The sequence below is a fragment of the Heloderma suspectum genome, chromosome 2 (assembly GCF_057233095.1).
Source record: "Heloderma suspectum isolate Gila_16-S chromosome 2, 16-S_ref, whole genome shotgun sequence".
NCBI classification, from domain to species: domain Eukaryota; kingdom Metazoa; phylum Chordata; class Lepidosauria; order Squamata; family Helodermatidae; genus Heloderma; species Heloderma suspectum.
The window spans coordinates 180,938,059-180,964,862 of record NC_139459.1 but is presented as its reverse complement, the minus strand read 5'-3'; the positions used below and the strand labels follow the sequence as shown (position 1 = coordinate 180,964,862).

General features: G+C 44.7%; 1 protein-coding gene across 1 annotated transcript in view; it reads right to left on the bottom strand.

The window, feature by feature from the left end:
- Positions 1-26,804, bottom strand: part of TNS2 (tensin 2) — a 144,397-nt gene that overhangs the window by 34,346 nt on the left and 83,247 nt on the right. The window contains exons 4-9 of the mRNA XM_084836545.1: positions 17,839-17,877; positions 7,523-7,561; positions 4,018-4,067; positions 3,387-3,558; positions 2,371-2,421; positions 46-168 (exon numbers count right to left, since the gene is read on the bottom strand). Coding sequence (XP_084692671.1) covers positions 46-168; positions 2,371-2,421; positions 3,387-3,558; positions 4,018-4,067; positions 7,523-7,561; positions 17,839-17,877 — 474 coding nt within the window. The remainder of the gene's footprint in view (positions 1-45; positions 169-2,370; positions 2,422-3,386; positions 3,559-4,017; positions 4,068-7,522; positions 7,562-17,838; positions 17,878-26,804) is intronic.

Here is a 26,804-nt window from a genome sequence, read left to right as displayed (position 1 = left end):
TTCCATCTATAGTGGCCAAGAAGGAGGAGGCATATTGCTCTGCACCTTGCAGTGAAGCACAACCACATGCTGTGGGTCTGAGTTTAACCAGGTCTCCATGGCTTTGCAGATGGAGCAGATTTTGTCCAGTGGTGGGGCATGCAGGTCCGGCCAGCCAAAATCTTGCACCTGTGCCAGGGAGGAGAGAGATGTATCTGAGTTAAGGACATGCATCCACATACATATATAGATGCAGATTAGATGGGCCCAGAGCCAAGAGATCTAGAATTTTTTTACTACAGAACAGGGGTGTTCAACCTCTTTCCGCCAGAGGACCAAATTCTATTTCAGAAAAGCACTCAGGGGCTGCATTCTAGGGGTGGGTGGAGCCAAAGGCAAAAGGGGCAGGGACAAAAATATCAAAAATACCAGCATATCTTATCTTAAAGCTCTCACTGCCAGTCACTGAGCCTTCGGAGAGGCATTTCAACCTTTTAGGATGGGGAAAAAACTGCACAAAACTGAGAAACCACCAAATGATTGGTATTTGGGGAATGGGGTGTGGCCCATGAGGGCTGGATTGGGACCCTAGGTGAGCCAGATTTGGGCCCCTGGCCTGAAGGTTCTGTACCCCTGCTATAGAAGAACCCCACATTCTGCTGCCATGAATCCAGATTGCATTATTAGAACACACTATGCAAATCAAACAAAAGTTATATGTGTAGGTTTTATGGGGGAAAGAGGGTGTTGCAAAATGTATGCTTGTTGTTGCAATTTTTCCGCTCCTGCTGACAGTGGAAAGGAACTCCTTAAAAATGTGGCCAAGTGAACACAAAAGGCATTTAGTAGAGGTACATGGACTGGGAACCAGATAAGATCACCAGTTCCTTATAAAACTCTGTAAAGTATTGACACAATGGGTTGGATCCAGACTTAGTCATGCTTAGAGTATACCCACTGGAACCAGTGGGATACATTAGTCATAACTACCTGGTTTCAATAGGTCTGCTCTAAGACTGACTAAGTCTGGATCCAACCTACTATAAATAATTATTTATTCTTATAAATAACAACAACCTTTCATTTTCTTGGATTATTCACACTTTATATCCCTCTTGTTTTTTCTGGCTTCTCTACACAGAGGCTTTTTATCCCGCAATTTTACTTGAGCTTCTGCTTCTGGATTCCTTGTGGGATTACGATCAGCCCTTTACATACACTTCTGCTTTTTTTTCCAGGGAGTTCCTTTATCTGTTAAGTTATCTGTATGTTTCATTATACAGCCACTAGATGGTGCTGAGGTTTAGCTGCTGTTATTGCACAACTTCCTCTTTTCACAGAGAAATTCAACTCACGATATTGAAATAGTTCATTATCCCCAATCTTGAGAAAAATGGGATAAAGGTCAGAAAGCATGGGAGGGGCCCTGGAGGCTGACAACGTCATGTAATGGAGCTAGAAACGTCCATGAGTAACTAATTTTGATTGCAGGATAAAAGCATAATGTGCGGAGGCTCTAAGAGTTCATCAGATACACAACACATTTTAATGGTCTTCCCAACAATCCCGAGGACTAGAAATGTATTTCAAATTGAAAATTAAAATTATCACCTATATTCCTGGGTGTTTGTGGGCAGTACCATGTTCAGCTACTGTGAAATCATGGCCATGCATATATTTAGACAACCTGACAAAAGAATCCCTTTACAACTGCTGCACAGTATAATCCAGCATTTTATTGTTTACATAAAACTGAAGAACCAGAGCAAGAGGCATTGTGTGTTAATTATACAACAACATATAAGAAATATTTTATCAGAATCAGAGATTACTGTGCAAGACCAGCCACGAAAGAGGAGGGGTGAGTTGCCAAGGGAAATTTCAGTTCCTCCCTGATCCAGTCCCAGGATATGTCTCGACTGGGCCTGGAATTAGACTGTCAAGTGTTGTGTTGATTGCCAGTTCTGTGGATCAACAGGGCAGCTGCCATCCATGTTTACCCAGCACCTAAAAATATGGTGTGATGTGGACTCATGGATGCCTGTTTCTTTCCATTCCTTTTGATCTGCTCGGAGCAACAGTAGCTAGTGCAAGCTGAACTTGCAGTTTATTTACCTTACATTCGGGAACGTATAGACAGTTATTCTGTGTGCTTCCACCGCGAGAACGTTTGAATACCACCAATACAGCTTGCTTCAATCTAGACCAGCCTTCCCCAACCTGGTGCCTTCCAAATATGTTGGACCTCAGCTCCCAGCATCTACCAGCTAGCTGGGGGATGCTGGGACTCATGGTCCAACACATCTGGAAGGCACCAGGTCAGCAGAGACTGGTCTATACAAACTTTGAGGTCAATATAAGCACCTTACCCCTAACCCCTCTCCCCCTCACCTTCGGGTTCAGTCTGATGATGTCATGCCGTTTCTCTGACAGGTTGAGGAGCTGTTGACACAAAGAGACATCACATTGGTCCCCGTGCCTCACAATGACCCTCTGCTAGGGTTGCCAACCAGCCAGCATTTTACTTTGCCAACCAATCTTCTCTCAACTAATCAGTATGATCTGAAAGACTAGTAAATTCCAGATTCCATCCTGGATCCACACCAGACACACTACATTCCAAACTGGCTCCCTGGCCCTGTTCAATCCAACACTAGAATCCCTGCCTTCGGCTACCATTCCAGCTTTTACTCCCCTATCCCACAGCAGCTTCATACACCACCTTGCCACACACCTATGATGCCACATGTGCATCTGTCACCTGTGTTTCCTGTCCCTTTGCAAAGTCATGTTCGAAATACAGCCATCTCTTCAGCCCGGCTGCAAGATGTACAAACGGTCTCTGTGCTGGCAGCTTGCACCTCTTCGAAATGGAGGAAATGCTCAGGCTATATTTCAGATCGGACATTGATGTGGAGGAGCGGAAACATGAGCATCCAATTCGGCATAGCAAGGCGACATGTCAAAGCCTCTCTCCCTCTCCCTGAGGAGGCAGGCATGCCCCACACACTCACTCAACCCCATTTAGAAAATGAACAGTGCTGATTTGAAGCACCCACCCTGCAATCACCCTCAAATAAAATGATTTTATTCATTTATTTTCTATGCTGCCTTTTCTTTTTTTGCTAAAAACCCATCAAGCTGATGCACAGCAATTTAAAACAAACCATAACACAATAAAATTGAGAACATTCAAACCCATAAAACATTGTAACGTTAAAACAACATAATTTAAAAGGCTACATTTCAAAGATGTGCCTTCACAGCCTTTCTAAAAGCCAAGAGAGCGAGGGGCCAATCACAGTGCTAGAGGGAGCGCATTCCACTGTTTGGGAGCAACACAGGATATTGCATTTCCCAATGTATTTTTGCCCCCCGCCATCCCTGACTTTCCTGGGCCTCCTTACCGTGTACTTGTCCTCATGCTTGGATTTTAGCATCTGGGCCACCTCTCGGAGGTTGCCACGGTAACGCTGCTCCTCCAAGACAGGGGGGAAGAAGACAGAGATGATGCGCTCAGTGATGTAGATGAGGTCAAAGTCATACTTGCGTTCCATTACGTGATCCAGGCTGAAACTTCTAAAAGGAAGAAAGCAACACGCTTTGAGGAAGCCAGGTCCCTCAGAGGCCTTACATATCACACTGCACAAGGAGCCTAATAATATATATCAAGGTAATTAAAAACAGTTTTTAAAGTTTTAAAAGTTTAAGGTTTGACATTAATAGAAAAAAAGGGAAGGCTTTTTTTAAAAGGTGTACCTGCATAGTTTCAAATCTGCTGATTAGTTTTACAGTGTTTGCACACAATGTGCTAGGGACACATTTTGATTGTGCGTAGGCCATGACAGAATGTGCAACAAAGCCACTGGTCCATGCCACAGACAATCCTAGCAGTAATCGTACTGTTCTTGACCAAAGACAACTCACCATGACGAGTAACATACTAGAACCTGGCTGAGATGTGTCCTGCTCTTCCCACACGTATGTACACACACACACACACACTTCTAGGCCTTTCACCTAATGCCAGACCCTTACCTGGGTAATGTGTTCCGTTGCTTTGCGGTATTGAGGGACTTTGTGGAGCCCTGAAAAATAAATGCAAGAAAGGGAAAGAAGTCAGTATCTAGCAAAAAGTCATCAGAAAAGCCCTGTAAAGCAAAAAAAGAAGAAAGAAAAAAGAGTGATGCTCCTTTAGGAAACCGAGAAGCAGACTTCTTTCTCTTGGTCTCTCTAAAGCAGGGATGGGGAACATGTGGCCCTCTGGATGTTGTTGGACTGCAACTCCCATCATCCTTGACCTTGAGCTATGCTGGCTAGGGCTGGGGGGATTTGCCATCCAACACTATCTGGAGGGCCACAAGTTCCCCACCTCTGCTCTAAAGACAACACCATTGTTTTGGTGTTGGACCATAATAAGCACCATTGTAAGAATTCCAAATAGAAGAATACAACATACCAATTTTGAGAAGTGACTTGGGGAGTGTACTTGAAGATTGGTATCTCAAATTTGTTTTTGTTCTTGCTGTTAACCCTTTGGGAACAGAAACTGCAGGGTCATCAGTTTTCCTCTTTTTAACCAGCTGTAGTGGCCTCTTGCCCACGAACACTTACACCATAATAAATTTGTTAGTCTTTAATGTGCCACAAGGTTCTTTGTCCCTTTTTAAATATAGACTGGTAAATATATTCATAGCTTGGTAAATATATTTATAGCTTACCCTGAGCCTTGTGCATGGGGGCGGGGTGGACAGAAGCCTACAGCTTTCTCTCCCTATTAGCTCAGTGTCCCCTCGAGGACGCTTGTAATGCCTTTTGGAACAAACTATTTACATGCAAAGCATTCAGGTCAAGCAGATTGGAAGAACTCATGCATGTAAACTGCGCTAGAATCACAGAGTTGGAAGGTGTCGTAGAGGTCATCTAGTCCAACCCCCGATCAATGCAGGATCTGCAGTGCTAGTCATGGAACATAGAACATAGAAAGCTGCCTTATACTGAGTTAGACCATTGGTCCATCTAGCCCAGTATTGTTAACATTGATTGGCAGTGGCTCTCCAGGGTTTCAGGCAGGAGTTTTTCCAGCCCCACCTGGAGATGCTAGGGATCAAACCTGGGACCTTCTGCATACAAAGCAGGGGCTCTACCATGGCCCCTCCCACCGGCAACATCAATCCAGCTCCCCCTGTCAAATATTTTGGAAGCTCCTTCGGCAAACCAGAAGCCTCTCAACAACCTTTTCCAGCAGACTAGAAACTCAGATCGTGTGTTCAACCTTCTCCCATATACAAACCACCAAAGATACATACATACATACTTAACATACATATGCATGTATGCATTTTTGGTGGTTTTATGTGTGTATTTTGGAAGATGTTCCTTTCATTTCCCACCCAGCAGTGGTATAGGCCAGGGCTCACAGGGATGCAGCACCAGCACTTTTTTATTAGCAGAGACACTGACATCATCTGCCAGCCCCCCCTCCCCTGAATTCCCTGTTCCCTCTGGGCTTAGCTGCAATCCTCACAATAGCTGGGGGGAAACGAATCTCCCCAGCATTGTTCCCTGCCCTAATGCAAAGTATTTGGGGGTGTCTTGGTCTTGAATGGGCAATTAAGACCCATCAGCTTTACAAAACCCCTGCTCCCAGTGAATATGAAAACAGCTAAAATTGGTTTGGATCAACACCGCTGCCTGCAGTTTTGGAGGTCTGGAGGCATGGATTGGGTGAATGTCATGATGAGCATCTGCACTTCAACATTTACCACTACACCACTGCCACCCAGTCAGGTGGGGGCCATATGTGTGTGTGAATGAGCTATACATGTTTCAAGGGCTTGAGAAGCTACCGAACAAAGGAACTCTATTGACCACCAAGTGTCAAGCTATAGCAAAACATAGAGGCAGGGGGGGGGGGCATATAGAGCTTTTCTACATGAGACAGTATTTGTGCACTTGTCATTCCCTACTCACAGTTGTTTATGGTTCTTTAGACAATATCATGACCCTCCAGTTTTGCTTCATTTTTTAAACAGCACTTTTGGTGACTTTTTTTAGAGCAGGAAAAATGTGGGATTTGTGAAAGCAAAAGAAAACGTCTTTTCCGCTTTTGTATTTGCACTATTCTGCTATACCACAGTGCCACCTAGAGGCTATGTAGCAAAAAGCAGGAAAGGAAATGCTCTTTGTGTACTGCTCGGATCTCAACTCTGTGCTAAAACTGAAAGTAGATACAGCGGATAACAGCCTCGTGTAAAAAGCTCATAGTCTAATCAAGGAGCATGTTAAAGGATATCATCAAGACCTGGTTAGCATTGTCACTGAGAGACTTAGAGAAACACAAACTACATTGTGAGAGACAAATTACATTATTCGTGTGTCTTTTTCAACATGCTTAAACTGCCCGCTTATATTTTGAAGGAAAAACCATCCATGCAGAGCCCCAAACCGGGACATGCTCCCAATCTAGATCAGGGCCCTGAATCAGTTCCCTGCCAAAATCACCCAGCAACTACTATTGGCTCCTGAAGGTATTGTTTACTGTAAACAGTATCTTTGGAGGGTGGTGGGAAACTAACATGGCCCATGGGGCCACAATCCAGATCGGAAGCATGTTCTGAATTGGGGGCCCTCATGGCTGATTTTCCTTCAAAAGGAATGTGGCTAGGTTACATATGCTTCCTTTTCTTTTCTTTTTTAAAGCACATATAATGTAACATGCAGTTTGTCCCTAGATTATGAATCAGGAAACCTTCCTGATTTTAATCTTGATTCTGCCATTAACTCACTAGTTGGCTTTAGGCAAGCTACACACCTTCTCAGCCTCAGGTTCCCACCTGCAAATGGAGGCCATTAATACCAACCTACTTCACAGGGTTGATGTGTTATGTAACAACAACATAATGAATTCAAAGTGCTTTAAACACTTTAATCCTATGCATGTTTAGACAGAAAAGGGTCTTACAAAAGACCTCCAACATACTCCAGAACAATACTAGATCTGGGGCAGGGGTGGGTAGAAAGTAGATCTCTGGATGTTTTGAATGTCAACTGCCAGCATTTTTTACCATTGGCCATGCTGGCAAGGGCTTCTGGGAATAAAAGTCCAAAACAGCTGGAGATCTACCTCTTGCCCACCCTTGATATGGGGTATCTGGGAAAAAGAAATGGCAGCCACCAGGAGGCAGCTGTGAAGTCAACTCTCCTGCCACAGATGCAACGAAAAAAAAAAGTTTATAAAGTTAGAGACAAAAAGCACCAAACTGAAACAAAACCTTCCTTGAGTAATGAAACAAATGTGTCTTTAACAAGTGTGCACTGAACCTAATGCGATTTGAACGAACGGGTTACAAAATGAATGAGGCCTTTAAGTATGAGGATGATTGTAATTACAAAAAGAAAAAACAAAAATCCTTGCACACCCCTACTGGTTATGTGTCAGCATGTGGGCATGAAACACCATTTTAGTTCCTTGCAAATCAGACTTCAGACTAAGGAGCCCCACAGTCAAGGTTAAAACGGTTAGGATAAAATGGAGCCTTACCAAATGTTCAATGCGCCGGACCGGGGCTGTGTTGCGCCTCTTGACATGTGGAAAAAACAGGGAGAAGGAGAAGTGTATTTATTTAGGTTTTTTAAAAAATACAAAGAACATTACTTTCAAAACTACTGATGGTGCTGTACAGTTCCTTTCCTTAAGAAACCAGTCGTGGGAATGCAGCCAGATACCACAGGGGGCAGCAGCAAGGTTATGTAAACAGTTCACGAACAGTGTGATCTTCAAGCCAGGGTTGAAGGAGAGGTATGCAATAGCAAAAGCTATATTACGTTCTCCTGCTAGGATATGCCATTAAAGTAGCCTGTGATTAAAAGAACACTTATTGTAGAGCACATATATTCCCCCTCACAAATGCAAGCACGTACACACAGGCTCTGACTCCAAAGAGCTCCCATACGTTTTGAGAAAAATCCTTTGACATCTTCGTTTACGCTCCCCTTTCCCCTAGCACAGGTGGGGAACATGGGGCCCTCCAGATGTTGGTGTACTGCAACTCTCATCAACCCCAGCGAGCACAGCCAATGGTGAGGGATGATGGGAGTTGCAATTGAGCAGCATCTAGAGCAGAGCTTTCCAAACTGTGTGCCGCGACACATTGGTGTGTCGGCGGCAGTGTGTAGGTGTGTCGCGCGAAATGCAGAAAATTGTGCGGAAGGGCACCGCGGAGCTCCCTTACTCGCGTTTGTTTCCCTTGGCCCCTCCCCCGGAACTTCCTAAAGCAGCTAACGTTAAAGCAGCTAAGGCTTAGCTGCTTTAACATTAGCTGCTTTAGGATCATGTGGCGTCTTGACGTAGGGCGCACGTGATTGGCGGTGTTGGAGCAGTACGGCGAGGTAGAGGCGCGGGGCGAAGAGAGGGGAGGGGAGGCGCCGCCCTGGGAGCAGAGCTTGGCTGACGCCGGCGCGGAGAAGTGGCAGCGGCCACCAGCCCTGCGAGATTTCGAGCGCGCCCTTCATGGACTTCTGCATCGCGCCGCTGCATGTCCAGGCCAGAGTAGCGTGTGGGTGGAAACGCCGCCTGGGACTGCACCAAGCGGGCCGTCCGCCATCTTGGCCAGTCGGAACAGAGCTCAGTGGAGGCCAGAAGCCCCGGAATCAGCGTGCTCCCAGTCACCCGGGTGAGCGCAGCTGCAGGCTGTCACCCGTCAACCCACCTGCTGCTGGCTGAAGGGAGGCCACCCTCCCAAACCCAATGTGGCAAACAGCAAGCCACCCACCACTCATAATTCGATTTCTGCCATTTATGTTTATTTTTACTCTGCTGTAATTGTGGATTAACCACCCACCGGCAGTATACCACCGGACAGTGCTGGAACTGGACTCTGGACATAGGCATTGCAAATATTGACAGCAATATGGCCTTGTAGTGAGACATATAGATTTACACCATTTTTGTTGGACTTTTGCTTCTCTACTTCATGTGTTTTTGCAGCTGAGCTCCTACCTGGGCCTATGTGTCCTAATATGTATTGTAAATACTTTAGTTAATTTTGTTTATTTTTCACATTTTCTCCTGGTCCTGATTCCTATCTTTATCTCACTTTATCACTATGGGAGTGGAGCGCAGGTGCTGTTATTTTCATAAGAAAAAACAGAGAAAGATAAGCGCTAAAAACAGTCCTGTTATTTTCATATTTAGTTAATGCTAAAACCTAGAAATAAATTTGCATTTATTTACTCATTAAATTGCAGTTGTTGTTGTTGTTCAGTCGTGTCCGACTCTTCGTGACCCCATGGACCATAGCACGCCAGGCCTTCCTGTCCTGCGCTCTCTCCCGGAGTGTGCTCAAGTTCATATTCATTGCATCGGTGATGCTATCTAGCCATCTCATCCTCTGCCGTCCCCTTCTCCTTTTGCCTTCGGTCTTTCCCAGCATCAGGGTCTTTTCCAGAGAGTTTTCTCTTCGCATTAGGTGGCCAAAATAGGTGAGCTTCAGCTTCAGTATCTGTCCTTCCAATGAGCACTCAGGGTTGATTTCCTTTAGGATTGACTGATTTGACCTCCTTGCAGTCCAGGGGACTCGTAAGAGTCTTCTCCAGCACCACAGTTTGAAAACATCAATTCTTCAGCTCTCAGCCTTCATTATAGTCCAGCTCTCACAGCCATACATTACTACTGGGAAAACCATAGCTTTGATTAGACGGACCTTTGTCGACAAGGTGATGTCTCTGCTTCTTACTATGCTGTCTAGGTTTGCCATAGCTTTCCTCCCAAGGAGCAAGCGTCTTTTAATTTCAAAAATGGATATGTTTCTAATTAAGAAAAGGAAGGCTGGTGAAGATGACGTTTGCAATGAACAAAATGTAGCTGCTATAGAGGAAGCTACGCAAGAATCACCTGTTGAACGGTCTGTATTAGTACATAAGAAGTGTGAAGAAAAAATTTCCAAGCCTCATTTATACAGTAAAGATTTTATGAAACTGGGGTTCACATTTTCTGGTAATGAAAACAATCCTTGTCCCCAGTGTTTAGTTTGTGGGGATATACTTGCAAATGAAAGTATGGTACCAAATAAATTAAAGTGTCATTTTACCTCAAAACACTGTCATTTGTCAGAAAAACCAGTAGAATAGTTTATTGAGCTTTCAAAATCTATAAAGAAGCAGTCTGCATCATTCACAAAGAGAATGAAGACATCAGAGAAAGCTCAAAAGGCAAGTTACTTGGTTGCTCAAATAATTGCCAAAAACAAGGACCCACACGCTACTGCCGAAACCACCATAAAGGAATCTTGCTGTGCTATTGTTTGAACAATGTTTGGGCCCGAATTTGAGATAGAAGTTAATAAAATCCCTTTGGCAGATAACATGATCGGAAGACGTATTCAAGACATGTCTGATGACATTAAGCAGCAAATGAAGGATATTTTTCAAGACGATAATATGATCTTTACATTGCAATTAGATGAAGCAACAGATGTCAGTGGGTTAGCACAATTACTGGTTTTATACGATTCATTCATACTGACAGAATTATTGAGCAATTCTTGTGTTGTCTAGAACTTCCAATGAGAACTAGAGGTGAAGATATATTTAAAACTTTAGATTGCTTCATGAAGGAAAATAATTTGCAATGGTTAAATTGTGTAGGAATATGCACAGATGGTGCACCCTCAATGGTTGGTTCAACAAAAGGTTTTATAGCTTTAGCAAAGAAAGAGAATGAAAATATTATAATTACTCATTGCTTTTTACATTGCGAAGCACTAGTCACGCAAACCATTAGAAATGAATTAAGAAAAGTTTTGGACAAAGTGGTTCAAATGGTCAATTACATTAAAACTAGACCTCTTCAGTCAAGATTATTTGCTCATATTTGTGAAGACATGGGTGCAAGGTTTAAAAAGCTTCTACTACACACAGAAATTCATTGGCTTTCAAGAGGTCGAGTGCTTTGTCGTGTAATATGAATTGAGGGAAATGATGCTTAAACTTTTTGAGGAAAATCAGCAAAAGGAATTCTGCGATCTAATTCAAAGCAAACGTTGGTGCACAAAATTGGCATATCTTGCTGACATATTTGAACATTTGAATAAAATAAACACCAGTATAGAAGGAAAAGGAGAAAATATCTTGACAGTGGTGGATAACATTTGTGCTATGAGAGACAAAATAGCAATTTGGAAAAGGAAAGTGAAAGAAGGAAATTTTGAAATGTTTTCCAAAACTGCTGAGTGCCAGCTAAAATGTGATATCAGCTCGCTAATTGTGGACCATTTAACATTGTTCGGAGAGAACGTTCATCATTACTTCCCAAATGTTGAAATCTAAGACTATGATTGGATCAGAAATCCATTTCTTTCAACTGCAACGAGGAACTTTTCACTTACTGAAGAAGAATTAGCTGACATAAAAAATGATCGAAATCTGTTAATGATGCATGAACAGGGTGACTTAGGCAGCTTTTGGATTCGCATTTCAAAAATGCATCCAAACATAGCTAAAAAAGCATTAAAAATTCTTCTGCAATTTTCTACTACATACATTTGTGAAGTATCCTTTTCAGCGATGGCAAACTTAAAGACACTGAAACGTGGAAGCTTAAAAATGCTTGATGACGAAATGTGAGTGTCTTTATCTAATATTCCACCAAATATTGAAAAGCTGTGTTCATCCCATCAACCTCATACATCCCATTAAAATGGTAAGTAGTTATTGGTGTGATTCAACTTTTTAAAATTCTTGCACATATTTACATACTGTTACCCATAAATGACAACAATGTATGTTATTATCTTACAAATCATATATTTTTAAAAATATAAATGAAAGGTTTTCATGAGACATGTTCTATCCCCATACATTTCGTTATTACAATTTATGTATGTGTCCGTATCTCTTATAACGGGTTAGTTTAACCTCCGGTTTGCTAGTAAAACTGAATTACCGTGTCACGAAATGATGCATGTCTAAAAAGTGTGTCACCAACATGAAAAGTTTGGAAAGCTCTGATCTAGAGGATTGCACATTCCACATCTGTGTCCTAGCAACAGGAAACCCTGGGCAGCCTCTGCAAGATCAAACAACCCTGGACACTTGCGGTGCCTTGTATAATACCCTTATTAGCATATGTACGCGATTAAGTGGTATTATGGGGAAAGGCGCAGGAGCAAGAACACAAGCAGGCAGACGCACAGCAACGGGGTTCCTAAAAGTCCAAATGAAGGCCAGCCTAACCATAAGACAAGGTTAAGCTTCCACCTCAGGCAGCAAATTTCAGTGGGGCGGCAAATGTGCCCATGTGAGAGAGAACGCTGTGGCGATTAAGCTTGATAACCTGAATCAATCTTGTTCAGCGCAATCCGTTGAATCAAAACCTAACACTACTTTTTAACAACATGTTTGTGCACAAGAATTCTCAGACACATGGCATCTCTCCCTTGGTGGGTGCTGTTATGAACCCTGCCTCTAGATCCATGCGGTCTCTATGATGTCAACGTCCTTTATCGATCCGAGATTCAAGAACAGCCAAGTGCCCTGTTCAGGCGTTCATCTGAACGTAAGAGGGCATAATGGGGGGAGAGAGTCTGGGCCAGGCGTGCTTGCCCCACCTCCACCCCCTCAGTTCAGACCTTGCAGTATTGAATTGGCAAGGTCTGAGAAGGAATTCTACTCGCATTCACTCGAATGCGAGAACTCTCCGCGCAATCGCAGACCCTGCTTTATCAGGGTTCCCTATCGCCTGGAGAGTTCTATTCATGTTCAAGCGAACACGAGCAGATCTCCCTTGCAGACCTTGCTGATTCAACAGCAGGCCTATGAGCCTGCTGGATGGGCCCAGCAGGCCCAGAGGTGTAGATGGTGGGGCTGGTGTGCCCAGCCCTGACCTTCTACCCTCTTTCAGCCCTAGTGTGTTCAAATGAACACCTGACCAGGTCATGTTTGATTCTAGTAAAAAGAAGGGCAGGGCTGCAATGTTCTCTGCAAAGAAACCTGGACAGCCTCTTATCTGTTTCTTGGCTTTCTTCAAAATATTCCTGTACGGTAGGTGGTTGTCAAAAACATCCTTGTGCCAGCAATTATGGCTTTAGCTTGCCCTTCTAACATTGGGTGGGGTTGAATGCTTTCTTCTTGCTAACTCATTAGCTCATAAGGAAGGCTGCAGTTCCTTGCTTGACCCTCACAGAACAAACAGGCCTATTGGACCTCCGTAAGAAGGGAATGTAAAGGTATCCTCTTAAGGTACATTATTAACATTTATTTCATTCCCTCTTCAAGGGCAGATTTTACTGCCTATCACTGTTTATTTTGCCATTCAGTATGCGAAGTCCTTCTTGTAATCTATTCTCACATCCACCCTCAGAGCTAGATTGGTACTGTACCATTTTACAGAGGAGTGGTACCAAGGCTGAGAACATAAAACTTGTTCAAGAGCACACTTCGTTGAGCTTTGAAACCAAGTTTGTCAGTTAACCACCCCTCTCCCCTCATTCTTATCCTCACATCTTTACATGTTGGAGGTTGAAGTTTCCATATTGAGTTTTCTCACAGTCCTCTACATTTAAATGCCTACTTACAACCTGAACCACAGGCCCTGGGACAAACCCCTGGAGATCATAGGCCTGCAGCCTCAGAAATGTGTATTTAAAGAGAAAATGTGTTAAAAATAGGTATTGAAATTTGAATTTTCATGCAGATTACAAATGAATATGGAAACGGGACAGGACAAACGTATGAGCGAATGCATGTGAAAGTGACACAGGCCAGAAATAAAATGATCTGTTCATCCCTAATAATAACTTATGCTAAGCATGCTGTCATAGAAGGGAAAACAATCCCCCAAGTTTCAGAATAATCTTGTAGAAAGAGACTGAGAAACCACCAGAGTTGACATGTATAGGGCAGTATCCAACTGTTTCATTCTGCTAGCGCACATGATATTGCGCTACTGGAAACTAGGTTCTGAACTATGCACAAGAGGAGAATCCAACTAAGGTTACATTTGTGCAAGCATGGTTGCAGAAGCAGTAGTGCAAGCGGTTGTACAAGCACGTGTGCAAGTGGAATGCAAAAGGGCTTGCACAACGGAAAGATTTGGCAGAGTTTCATTAGCAGTATTTGGTTTTGCGGAATGGCATCATTAGATACTGCCCATACACCACAAGCACCACCAACAAGCATTTCCCGTTTTTGTCGACAGATTCCAAACAGAGGCACCATTTCAATGCACCCAACCTCTCTTACAGCACAACCCTACTCAAAAATAAATCCTATTGACTTCCATAGGTCTTGCTCCCAAGCAGGGCCGGCCCCTCCCTTTAGGTAGAGTGAGGTGACTGCCTCAGCTGGCAGGGTCTGGGGGGAAGAAGGTGGCAGCAAGGCATTGGAGGACAGAGTTGTGTGTCTGCCACATAGCCTGCTACTCTCTGGTGCAGTGGAGGATGCTGTCTTACCACCAGTACTGAAGTAAGATTCAACTGCAAGTCTGGTCAGCTTCTGTACACAGAATGGGGGTGGAGGAGCAATTTTTCGTTGGCTTCAGACAGCAAAACGTCTCAGGCTGGCCCGGCTCCCAGTAAGTGGCTACAGGATTCCAGCTCTCTCGGAGTGAGTGGGGGAGCGGTGCCATTTTGACTTTTCACTTCAAGTGTGAAAACATCTGAGGCTGATGCTGGCTGGTCTTGTTATTATTTTAAAACACATTTGGTTGGATCCAGAAATGGTTTTCTGCATGCAGAAGGCTACAGCTTGCAGAACGGGACTTCCTTCTTCCATCTTCTCCCAACGGGACTTCCTTCTTTCATCTTCTCCTTCCTGCTGCAGTTCCCCCGCATGTCCTCCAAATCTGTTCCAGAGGGTTGGGGGACCCTCTGGATGAGATTTGGGGGGCGGCATTTATACTCTGCCACATGATCCAGTTGGGGCCCTCAGGTTGGCAAACAATCACAATGATAAAAGAGAGAATGAAACCGATTTAAAAAACAGTTCTCAAGATCAATAAAATGAGAAATAAGGATTTCTCATTTACAAATAAAACACACAGCAGTGGAAAAGATTTTAAATAAAAAGGATAAATTGAAAGCAACTATATTCTTCTCTCATTCTCTAAACATGTCCTAAAATAAAATAAAATAAAATAAAACATCTTAGGGTGCAATCCTATGCATGCTTAGACAGAGAAAAGGCTGGGGCATGCTGGGAGTTGTAGGCCTTTTCTCTGCCTAAACATGCATAGGATTGCACCCTTAATCAGTTTTTGGAAGGAGAAAAGCCTGATGGCCTTACCTGGATAGAGTACAAGAGAGAGGAGGCCACTGTGGAGAAGGCCCTGCACCTTGTCCTCGCTGTTCTAATCTCAGCTAAGAAAAGTATTGAAAGCAGAGACTTTTCTAAGGATCTAAAATTTATGGGAAGTTGGTAAGGCATTTCCTCAGGTAACCTGCACCCAGGCCATTTAGGGCTTTGAAGTCTAAGACCAGCACTTTGAATTGAGTCCAGCAATGAATTGGGAGGCAGTGCAGCTGTTTTATCACCTGTATAATGTGCTCCCTGTAGTCCTCTCCTATGATTGAATGGGTGGCTGCACTTCCTAGATATTCTCAAAGACAGCACCACGTAGAGCACATTACAGTAGTTTATCCTGGATGATGCCAGCACCTTTGGCAGAGTGGCCAGATCATCACTGGTTTAAGTCACGTTTGGCCACCTGAGGCTCCAGGACCAATGCTAGGTCCAGCAGTACTCCCAAGCTTTTCTGCTGATCCTTCAAGGGGAGCATGACCTCTCCCAGAACAGGGGAATTGCCAACTCTCCTTCCCCATTCCTTCATTACTAACTTCTCCACCTTAGTGAACTATTCAGTCTATTGCACCATCACCGACTCCATTCAGAGCTTCTACTTCATCTAGTTCTGTGGAAAAGAAGAAATAAAACTGGTATCATCCACCTATTGATGACACCTCAACCCAAATCTCCAAACAACTTCTCCCTGAAAGTTCACCAGGGCTGGCCCAAGACATTTTGCTGCCAGAGGCGAAGGAGAACAAGATGGCGCCCCCTCTCCATTCCATGTACAAAACGTGATTGGAGTGGCAGGTGAATCTTACTTCAGCACTTGTGATGGGGCAGCATCATCTACACACCTAACCGCAGAAGGCTACCTTAGAGGGCACAGGGCAGGCTGCTTGCCACACAGCTCTCTCCTCCAGCACCTTGCTGCTGCCTACCAGTATCTGCCACCTGAGGTGACTGCCTTACTTTGCCTAGTGGTAGGGCCGGCCCCAGATTTCACGAAGACATTGGAAAGCATGGGGGGCATGACTGAACCTTGCTGAATCCCTAAAAGAAGAATCCCAAAGGGTAGAGATAGAGCAGTATATGGGGACAAGGGTGGGAAAGGAACCAGTTCACAACCCAAAGTCTGCAGCAGAAGGATCCATGGTGGCTCGCAGGAACTACGGCTCCCATGATGCCACTTGACCTTGGATGCACTGCACACACATGCAGGACATTCAGAGTCTCCACGGTTGCTATGGCCCGCCTGCCACATGCCCAGAACTGCTGTCTGTCTCCCGGAAGACTCCATGGAGGGCTCAGTGCACACCATGAGCTCACAGCAGGTGCAGAGGCCTCTAGAACAGCTATTAACAGAAAACCCTGTTAGTGTCTTCCCCAACCTGGTGCCCTCCAGGTGTTTTGGATTACAACTCCCATCACCCTTGACAATTGGCTATGCTTTCTAGGGCTGAGGGAAGTTGTAGCCCAAAACCGCTGGAGGGCACTAGGTTGAGGAAAGCTGTCCTGCAAACTCCAGCAAGTACCCAGTTACAAATTCCATTAGCATCCCGCATTCAGCAGAAAGATGAGCCTCCAAAAATCCAGTGGGGCAGATGACCCCCTAGAATTCTCTCTGCTCTAGAGTAGCCTAGGTAGATAGGATTTAGATAATTTTAATGCTATGACAAAAGCAGTCACCAAGATAATCTCACAGAATGGGAAAAAAACAGATACAGCAATCTCTCTAATTGGATAAAAAAAAAACCCACACAAAATACGAATAAGGGGGAACCTCTTACTGGGTTATTTGGGTAACAAAAAAGCAAGCTTTCAGCTTATACAGAACTCCTCATCAGGCAGAATAGGAAGTAGTTCATTTACAGGGTACAGTGAAAACAGAGGATGCATTCAAATGGGGGTCCTGAGCAGTGCAGCCTCTATGGAAGCACACTCACGGCATTTTGTTCATATGTACAAGCATCTCCCTAGGAGCAATCTCAGAGAAAACTGGCTCTGAAGGGTTGGGGCAGAAACTGGCAGTGTATTGTATGGACTTACTCAGGGCTTATGAAAACACAAAACAACCTTTCACTCCCATACCTGATAACAGTTTTACCAACTCTTTAAAAATTGAGTGATAACAACTATTATTAAATATTAATAATAAAATAACAGTTAAACAATGCGTTGTTCATGTTAATTTAATAACAACACCAACAACACAAATGTATGTTAAACTGGATAAACTTGCAAGCTGTTTTTTGTTTGTTAAGTCTGAAACATTGGGGGAAGGGGTGCAAGACAGAAGACTCAATCAGCATTTCCTTTCCTGAGACATATGCCTTCCAAAAATTTTGCAAACTTTGTGGGGAGGGAAGAATCACTCTACAGGGGGGAAAATACCCATGGTGAAAACTCTTTTTAATAAGATACATCTGTATGCAGCCAAAGTTGGTTACATGTTTAATTACTCTTACACACACACAGGCACACGCACAGCAGATAAAAAGGTGAGACACATGAGGTGGAAAAAGAACATAGATAAGGCACAGAATGTATGGCGGTTGGGCACAGTTCACCACTTACCAGTTCAGGCGGAGGGAGGGGCTGGCAGGATGATGGTACCTGGAAACAAGAAGAAATTGAGAATGAGTCGAATTGCACATCACCTTTGAGCCCTCCCACTCTGTCAGCATCCCTACACACAGATCTTCGCAACGTAGTCCCAAATAGGTCCTTCCTCTCCCCATACTACGAGTTATGGGGAGGGGAAAATCCTGCTTAGTCCTCAGAGTGCCTCCCGGAGAGGCAGGATTGGCCTCTTTTCCCATCAGGGTGTTTGCTTTGGCCTGGGCCAGGCCCTTCCAATGATGGCACACACATAAGCTGCAATTCATCGTGGCTGGGAGGTAGCATGGCCAATGCGGGGGCCCCCCCTGCTATATATAGGGAAACATAAACAGGCTGCACCCCACCCAAGTGGGAAGCACAGTGGGGCTATTCAGTCCAGTTCTCTCCTACCTCACCTGACTAAACTGCCTCTGCATCCCTGGGTGACCCATGAGAGTGGAGGGAGATCCCAGCCGCTGTCTCCTTTTTCCCTCCATGCTTCTGGGTAGGACAGGGAATCCACGCCCTCCCTCAACAGCCCGGTCTAATAACTTAGAATGTCTCAGCATGGCTTTGGGGCTGTCGGTTTTTCCCCTGTGTGTTATTGTTAACGAAGTGAGTCAGAATTTATTAACTCTGACTCATTTCCATCCAACTGCAATTCATTTGTTGGCTATCCTCGTCACAGCTATATAATATGCATGCACAAGTAAACAAATATGCAGGTATGTATGCGCATATAAACATCAATTCAGAATAACAATAATATGTGGTTCAGGGTGAACCTAAACAGTACACACAAACATGTGTAACAAATCCTGGATGTTTGTGGTTTTCTTTTTAGAGAAAAACTGTTTCAGGAGGGAATGATTTGGAGTAGAGAAGTATCTGCTCAGATCAGAATGCTTAATGCAGGTGCTCACAACTTATGCCCCCTCCAGATGTTTTGGCCTACAACTCCCATCAGCCCTAGCCAGCACAGCATGGTGAGGGATCATGGGAGCCATAGGGCAAAACATCTGGAGGGCCATGAGTTGCCCACTTTTGGCTTAATGCTTTCCGCACCCACCATTTTTCTGCTACTATCCACTGCAAATAGCACACACATAAATTGCTCCCTATTCCCCCATGGAGTTCCAGACATATGATTGCGAAAGCATGCAAAAACCAAAACGAGGATTTGAAATAGGATGTCACATCTTTTAAAAGCTCTAAGCAGAATATTTGTTACTTCAATGAATGTATCTACTGAGTGATTCACTTGCTTCCTAATAAGAACGCCAAACACTGAGAGAGAGGTGAAAAAGGACAGTTTCCGTAAATAGAAAGATTCTGTTTCTACCTTCATTTTATGCAAAATGTACACTCAGAAGACAGGAGAGTTTTATTTAATGCCCCGAGGACAGACAGAGGGGTGCGTGTCTGGACTACTAAACCTGCTACAATTAAGTCTGTTTGAATGTTAGACATACTATTGTACCTAAAAGCAATTTGTATGGATTTTGCAGATCCCATTTATTCGGTTTACTTTTCCCAACATCTTTTTATGAATTTGTTTGCCAGGCAGATTTGAACCAATTCAAACAGTTTTCAGAAATATTGGGTTGAATCCAATATCAAGGGACTGGAAACAAAGCCCTATGAGGAGAGACTGAAAGAACTGGGCATGTTTAGCCTTGAGAAGAGAAGACTGAGGGGAGATATGATAGCGCTCTTCAAGTACTTAAAAGGTTGTTACAGAGAGGAAGGCCAGGATCTCTTCTCAGTCATCTCAGAGTGCAGGACACAGAATAATGGGCTCACGTTACAGGAAGCCAGATTCCCGCTGAACATCAGGAAAAACTTCCTGACTGTTAGAGCAATACGACAATGGAACCAATTCCCTAGCGAGGTGGTAGGCTCTCCCACGCTGGAGGCATTCAAGACAAAGCTGGACAGCCATCTGTCGGGGATGCTTTGACTTAGATTCCTGCACTGAGCAGGGGGTTGGACTCGATGGTCTTATAGGCCCCTTCCAACCCTACTATTCTATGATTCTATGATATAAGTCCTACTTAGAGCAGACCAGTTGAAATGAATGGGACTTAAGTTAGACTAATATGGGATACTATCCAATTATTTCCTTACACTATAGATACAAACATGTAGAACTCCATATGTAGGGAATATAGTATGGCATCTTCCACAGCATTTTAATACTTAAGTTTCTAACCCTCTTTGTTTATGAAGATATGTTTGTGTAATACATAGGCTGTGTGAAGGCGGCAGAGCCTCTGTGCTCTGCAAGGTGATGGGCTACCAGCCTGTCTCTCACAACCTCCCCCATTATAACCTTCTTTCCTTCACTACGCCATTCTTTGCTGAGTTCCACTCTAGTTCTGCAAAGATTCGAAGACCAGGTTCAGAACAGATGGCCTGAATAGGCTTATGCAAGTAATTGTAGCTGTGTACATTTTGTTGACTTACAAGTTCTAGGATGAACACAGAATCTGAGTTTCTGACACAGAAGTGGCTTTATTTATTTATTAAATTTCTTACTCGCTCATCTGGCTAGTCACCCAGCCACTCTGGGCAATGTACAACATTAAAAACAGTTCAAAACAATATTATTATTATTATTATTATTATTATTTATTAAATTTCTTACTTGCTCATCTGGCTAGTCACCCAGCCACTCTGGGCAATGTACAACATTAAAAACAGTTCAAAACAATATTATTATTATTATTATTATTATTATTTATTAAATTTATTAATCGCCCATCATGGTCACCCAGCCACTCTGGGCGATGTACAACACACCATAAAACAATTTAAAACAATAAAATTCTACCATAAAAATTCATAAAAAATAAAATTCAACATTAAAAATATCACATTTCTAAAATTACCCTGACCAACCCCAAATGCCTGCCTGAACAACCATGTTTTTAGTGCATGGTGGAAGCTCATTAAAGAGCTTAATTTCCCTTTTCCTGCACGCACTGAAGAATTGCATTTGCCTTCTGTTCCACAGCACACCCTTCTCCACTCAGGGGTATCAAAGTAAATTTTACTGACTTTTAGGATCAGACTGGATTTTTAGGTCCTCCACTGAAACCTTGTCAGGGGTGCAGGCCTGTAGGCCAAATCTGGCTAAGACTCCGTTGAAGTCTGTAACCAGCCCTGTGCAGACAATTGTGATGAGGTATTGGGGAGTGGGGGCAGAGTGGAGGTGAACTTCTAGGTATATGGACTTGTTAAGCGAAATGCAAGGGGGCAGTATCGCAGGTAAAACTGGTCAAAGCCATACAAAGCATTGGAGCTTGGTTGGGCGTGGGCAAGGTCATATGCACCAACTGTCCCAATTTAGCAGGGACAGACCTGATTTTCTTTGTGCCTCTTACTTTAGCAGGTAAATCACTCCTTCTGTTGTCATACTGAAGAAAGATTTTGTTAGTGTGTGTTAGTAGAGTTTTTATTTATTTATTCCATTTTAACCTGCCTTTCGGCTCAAAGTGCGCGAGCGCACGCACACACGCACGCACGCACGCACACCTGGCAACTAAGAATATGAAATCAATTTTTTTTAAAAGCACATTAAAAGGAAGAAAAAATTAAAATGTCTTGAAAAACAGCAGTAAGACAGACAACACCCCCTTCCGTTAATCCTCATTGCCCAGCGGAATAAAAAGGCCTGCTTCTGCAAGATTAAAATACATGTAGCCAAGAAATCTCAGCAGCAGACAAATGGTCCTGTTCCCTGACAAGCTAATTTCTCAAAATCATGCAACTCTGAGCAGTGCTACATTGGATGGGTACTCATAAGGGTGTGTGTGTGTGTGGGGGGGTGATTCTCTGTGAGGTACCCTGCATTAGGGCTGATTATTTGTCTGTGATGGGGCTCAAAGTGTTTCCTTCAAGAAGTTTAATTATATTGTTTCCACATTTTTCTGATATTTGCAGCAGTTGTTTCTCCTGTCTGCCACTGCTCTGGACCCAACACTCCTCCCCTGCCTTCTGTCTTCCTTCTCTGCATGATCCTAGCCAATCAGGGATCCTGTAATAAATGTGATGACATCATGATGTCACGAAGTCAGTTCAGAATGAGGTCAGGAAGCATTGCCCTCATTCTGAGTGGGTACTGGGGAGAGACACATTTCCACCTCTAAAATCTTCAAGATGGAGGGGTGCTTTTCATGGAGAGTGAAAATGTTCATGAAACGCACCCTTCCATTTTTGCTCAGTCCTATCCTGGACTCACACTGTGCTGCTACTCATCAGTTTTCAGACCCCTCCCCTTGGTCGGAGCAGGTGATGGATGCAGCTTGGTTTGATCACTGTGTGAACAAGTCTGATCCAGCATGGCTCTTCTTATGTTCTCATGTTAGTGCACATGCATGTAAATGAATATACCAGCCTTCCCCAAACCTGGTACCTTCCTGATGTTTTGGATTACAACTCCCAGCATTCCTGACCACTGGCCATGCTGGCTGGGGCTGATGGGAATTGAAGTCCCGAATATCGGGAGGGCACCAGGTTGGGGAAGGCTGGCATACATATTAACATAAAACACCAATGCACTGTTGCAGCCCTTCCATGACTCCCCGTATCTGCTGATCCGTATAATGTCTTTGAGCTACAACTATTCTAGGCACGTTCAACCACTTTAAACATTCTGTTAAACTTTCTTGTGGTGTTTTTTTTTAACTGTTATGATCAGTTTACTAACACACCCTATTTCAGACACCACTGCAGTTCAGGCTATTTCATTTTAAATGAACAGTATACGGAGAAGAGTCTTCAGCAATCCAATCCTCAGTCGTGAGAACAGGCAGTGATCCTCAACTGCGATGCAAAGTGTTACAAGTACAAAGGAGTGTCCCTTATTCACAAATGTGAAATGCTGGGAGAGCATTACAAAGTTTCTTTTTTTCCTCTGTTTAATGCATTGTCTCAAGTCCTCTGTGTTTGTCATGTCTGGAAAGCGGCAAAATTGAGTGAAACAATGTGGTTTTATTGGGGTGTCCCCATCACTCACTTTGGCTGGGCTGGGCTGGCGTCAAAGATAGGCATGGTCAGGCATCTGCCAAGGGCCCACACAGCAGTAGGGGTCCACTGACCAGAGCCTCCTGGACTTGCTCCTCCTTTTCACCCTTGCAAGCTGCATGTCCACCCGCCTCTTGCTCTGGACCAGACGACAGTGGTGGTGAGAAGGAGGAGCAGGAGATGCCCCTGCCTACCTGCTCACTGGTAGCAATGAAGGCTGGAGTGCAAATTGGCAGGTCACAGGCCCTTGCCAAAACCAACTATCAGCACATTTCAAATTACACGGTGCATGAGCGAGGATACAATTAAGGGAGCAGGCACTGTCAAAAGAGATGCCGGCTGGGCTGTGGCACAGCATGTGTTTTTCCTACCCCATTCTCTAATTAAAAAAAGCAACCAAGTGGCAGAGAGGGTGCCTTCTCTTCTGAAGCCCTGGAGGGATGGTTTAATCTGCCAGATTATGATTAGTACCCACAAGGCAACTAATGAGGATTGTAAAATTATTGGGGCCTTTTATCCTGCCAGCTCTTGCCTTTGAAGGGCTGCCTTTTTTAGCAGAAGGGATGTCCCCACCCCTTCTCCCTGTCCTCTTTCAGCCTGAGGGTCAAATTCATGTCAGAGAAGCTCCTGGAGACCACATCCCAGTGGTGGGTGGGGTCAAAGGCAAAAGGGGGTGGGACCCCAAATACCAGCATATTTTAGTTCAAAGCCCTAACTATCTGAGCCCTAGGAGGGGCATTTCAGTCTTTTAGAATGGGGGGAAACTGGGCGAAAGCTGGGAAAGCACCAAACTATCGGCAGTCAGGGGAAAGGGTGTGTCCTTCTGGGGACAGGTTTTCCAGGGAATCCGTTCATGTCAGCTAATGCTATTGGCAGTGCGCTAGAGGTTCCCTGTGCTAGCAATTTACAATCGCGCTAGTGTCACATTGGATACTGCCCACTGTTTACAGTTCCCCCTCCCCTCCATGCATCCGATGAAGTAGCCTCCAGATTGTGAAAGCTTATGCCATACAGAGTGTTTCTACACAAGGCTTTTATTGTGTGCTTGTGACTGCTTGTTCAAGGTAGTTTGCAGGTCCTATATATGCCGATGTCATCCTCCAGGGCTTCTCCTGTGCTTTGCAACCATGATTGCATTTTTTTCCTAATGATGAAAGTGTGGCATTTTTTCTGAATGGTGTTATAAAGCCTGTGTAACTGCACAATTCCACTTTACCACAGCACCACATAATGGTTGTGTAATGGAACATACAGAAAGGCAGAGAATGAAAACTCCAGAAAAAAACACGTGTAACAGGGCCGAACTTAAACCCACAAGAATCCAGAAGCAGAAGCCCCAGTAAATGTGCAGGATAAAAGTCTCATGTAGAAATGCCCATCATACACTTGTTAGTCTTTAAGGTGCCATAAGAAATCCCCAAACTTGGAGGTTCCTGATCACCTAGTGCAAGGTGGGAGGAGCGGCAGAGGTGATATTTGCCACCCCAACCTCCCATCCTGCATATTTCACTAGATGGGCTTTTTAGTCCATCTAGAGACAGCACTTTGGAGGAGGAGCAAAGGAGGATGGCAGAGACTCGTGTTAACTTGTATCCTGGCCTCTCCAGACTCCCCTCCCTGCTCACCAGAATCCCTCCCATTCCCCCCTCTCCATGATTGATTCTTCAACCTCAGAGGGCAGCCGGTGCAGTTCTTTCCATGCTGGCTGCAAGGCCGTGGGGTCAACTCTCCGACTCCCCCCTCTGAGGTCAGAGCACTGTCTCCGACCTCGGAGGGGGGAATCCCCACTATCTACGGCCCCTCAGACACTGTCCAGGGGCCATAGGATTGCTCCCTTAGTTATTTTTTCCGCTACAGACTAACATGGCTACCTTTCTGGAATTTGTTAGCATATTTGTTAAGGCTGCCATGAAAGATGTGCAGAACCTCTTTCAGTCAGAGGACCAAATCCCATCCAAATTCCACTTCTCAGAGGCCATATTCCAGTGGTGAGTAGGACTCAAGGCAAAAGGTGTGGGCCCTCCAAAACCATCATATTGTAGCTTACAGTTTTTACTGGTAGTCACTAAGCCTTAGGAGAGGAATGTTATTATTTTAGAATGGGGGGGGAAACTGCACAAACCCCAGGAAACCACCAAACCATCAGGGTGAAGGGAAAGGGGCCAGGGAAAGCGGCATGGCTCTCTGGGAAACCCCTGAAGGCTGTTTGGGGCCCCGGGAGGGCCATATTTGGCACCGGGGCCTGAGGTTCAGCAGCCCTGCTATACATGTTTCCCACACTGGAGATGATACGGGATATGTCAATGCATTGGAGGTCTTTATCTTCTACTAAAAGCAGCAAAGGGTTGGCCTGATTGAGATCGGGGGCCATGGCACAGGTGGAGAAAGGGTTCTGAAACATCCCCGCTCTGCCCTAAACACACAATAGCCTAGATCCAAATGACATGTACAAATGCACAGACCTCAGAGCTGTGATCAGCCATGAAGGGAGAAGCATACAGGTACGTCATGTCTAGTTTGGTGCTCAGAAGTAAGTCCAGGTGAGTCCAATGGGGCTTACTCTCAAGCAGTCCTAGCTATTCACCTGTGGCAAACCAGACAAAGAAGCTTTTAAGTCAGGGGAGTTGAACCTCAGGCCCACAGGCCAAATCTGGCCCTCCTGGGATCCCAATCTGGCCTGTGGGGTTCCCCAGAGGGCCACGCCCCTTCCCCTGGCCCCAACCCTTTCCCCCAACTACCAATCATTTGGTGATTTCCCAGCTTTCCCACCATTTCCCCCTCATTCTAAAAGGTGAACTGCCTCCCTAAGGCTTACTTACTGACAATAAGGGCTTGAAGCTACAATATCCTGCCTTTTTTTGTAGTTTGGCCCCGCACCTTTTGCCCTTGGCCCCACCACTTTTTGCCTTCCATCCCACCCACCACTGGAATGCCCCCCCCCCCCCGAGCTTCTCCAAAACTGAATTCGGCTCTTGAGCTGAAAGAGATTTAACACCCCTGTTTTAAGTAGTTAGTTTTTGTTTCCAGCCACAATAGATTAAGGCAGAAAGGAGTGGACAGGCAGGCTGGTACAAACATTTTAGAGGCTAATGACTTTGGAGCGGAGGACCTATTTCCAAGGCTGCATGGATATGATGGCAGCCTTAGGACTGCAGTTTCAAAGGCACGAGCCACTGTTTTCTTAACAATTAGGGTACTGGGATTGAGATAGCTGATCACACAGCTGAAAAGATCTCAGGGAAAGTGATCAATGACTTATTGATGTATCTCAGTGTGGGGAACGTGTGGCCCTCCAGATGTACAACTCCCATCAGCCCCAGCCAGCATAGCCAATGGTGAGGGATGCTGGGAATTGCAGTCCAACATCTGGAGGGCCACAGGTTCCCCATCCCTGATTCTATCTAAGTATTCACAGTCTTTTCCCATTTCCCACAAATGTGCAAGAGTCTTCTGTTCTGCGGTTCTCATAGGAGCACAGGAATCTGCTTTTTACTGAGGCAGACCACTGGTCCATCTAGCCTAGTATTGCCAACACTGACTGGCAGCAGCTTCCCAGGGTTTCAGCTAGGATTCTTCCCCAGCCCTACCTGGAGATGCCAGGGATTGAACCTGGGACCTTCTGCATGCCAAGCAGGGGCTCTACCCCTGAGTTACATCCTCTCCTTTTTTCTCCCTGGCATATTCCCCATCATCTCATCTCCACCCCACATTACACACGCACTCACACACATAAAACCCACCCCCAATGTTCTCCTTCAGCTGTGGGAAAAATTTGGGATGTGGAGTGCATATATCACAAATGATGCTCTGGAGGAAGCTTACTGCTGCTGCTGCTGCCGCCGCCTCCTCCCAACCCCCCTACTTCATCCATCCAGCAAGCCCTGGCCTGGGAAAACATCTGGACCAGCCCATGG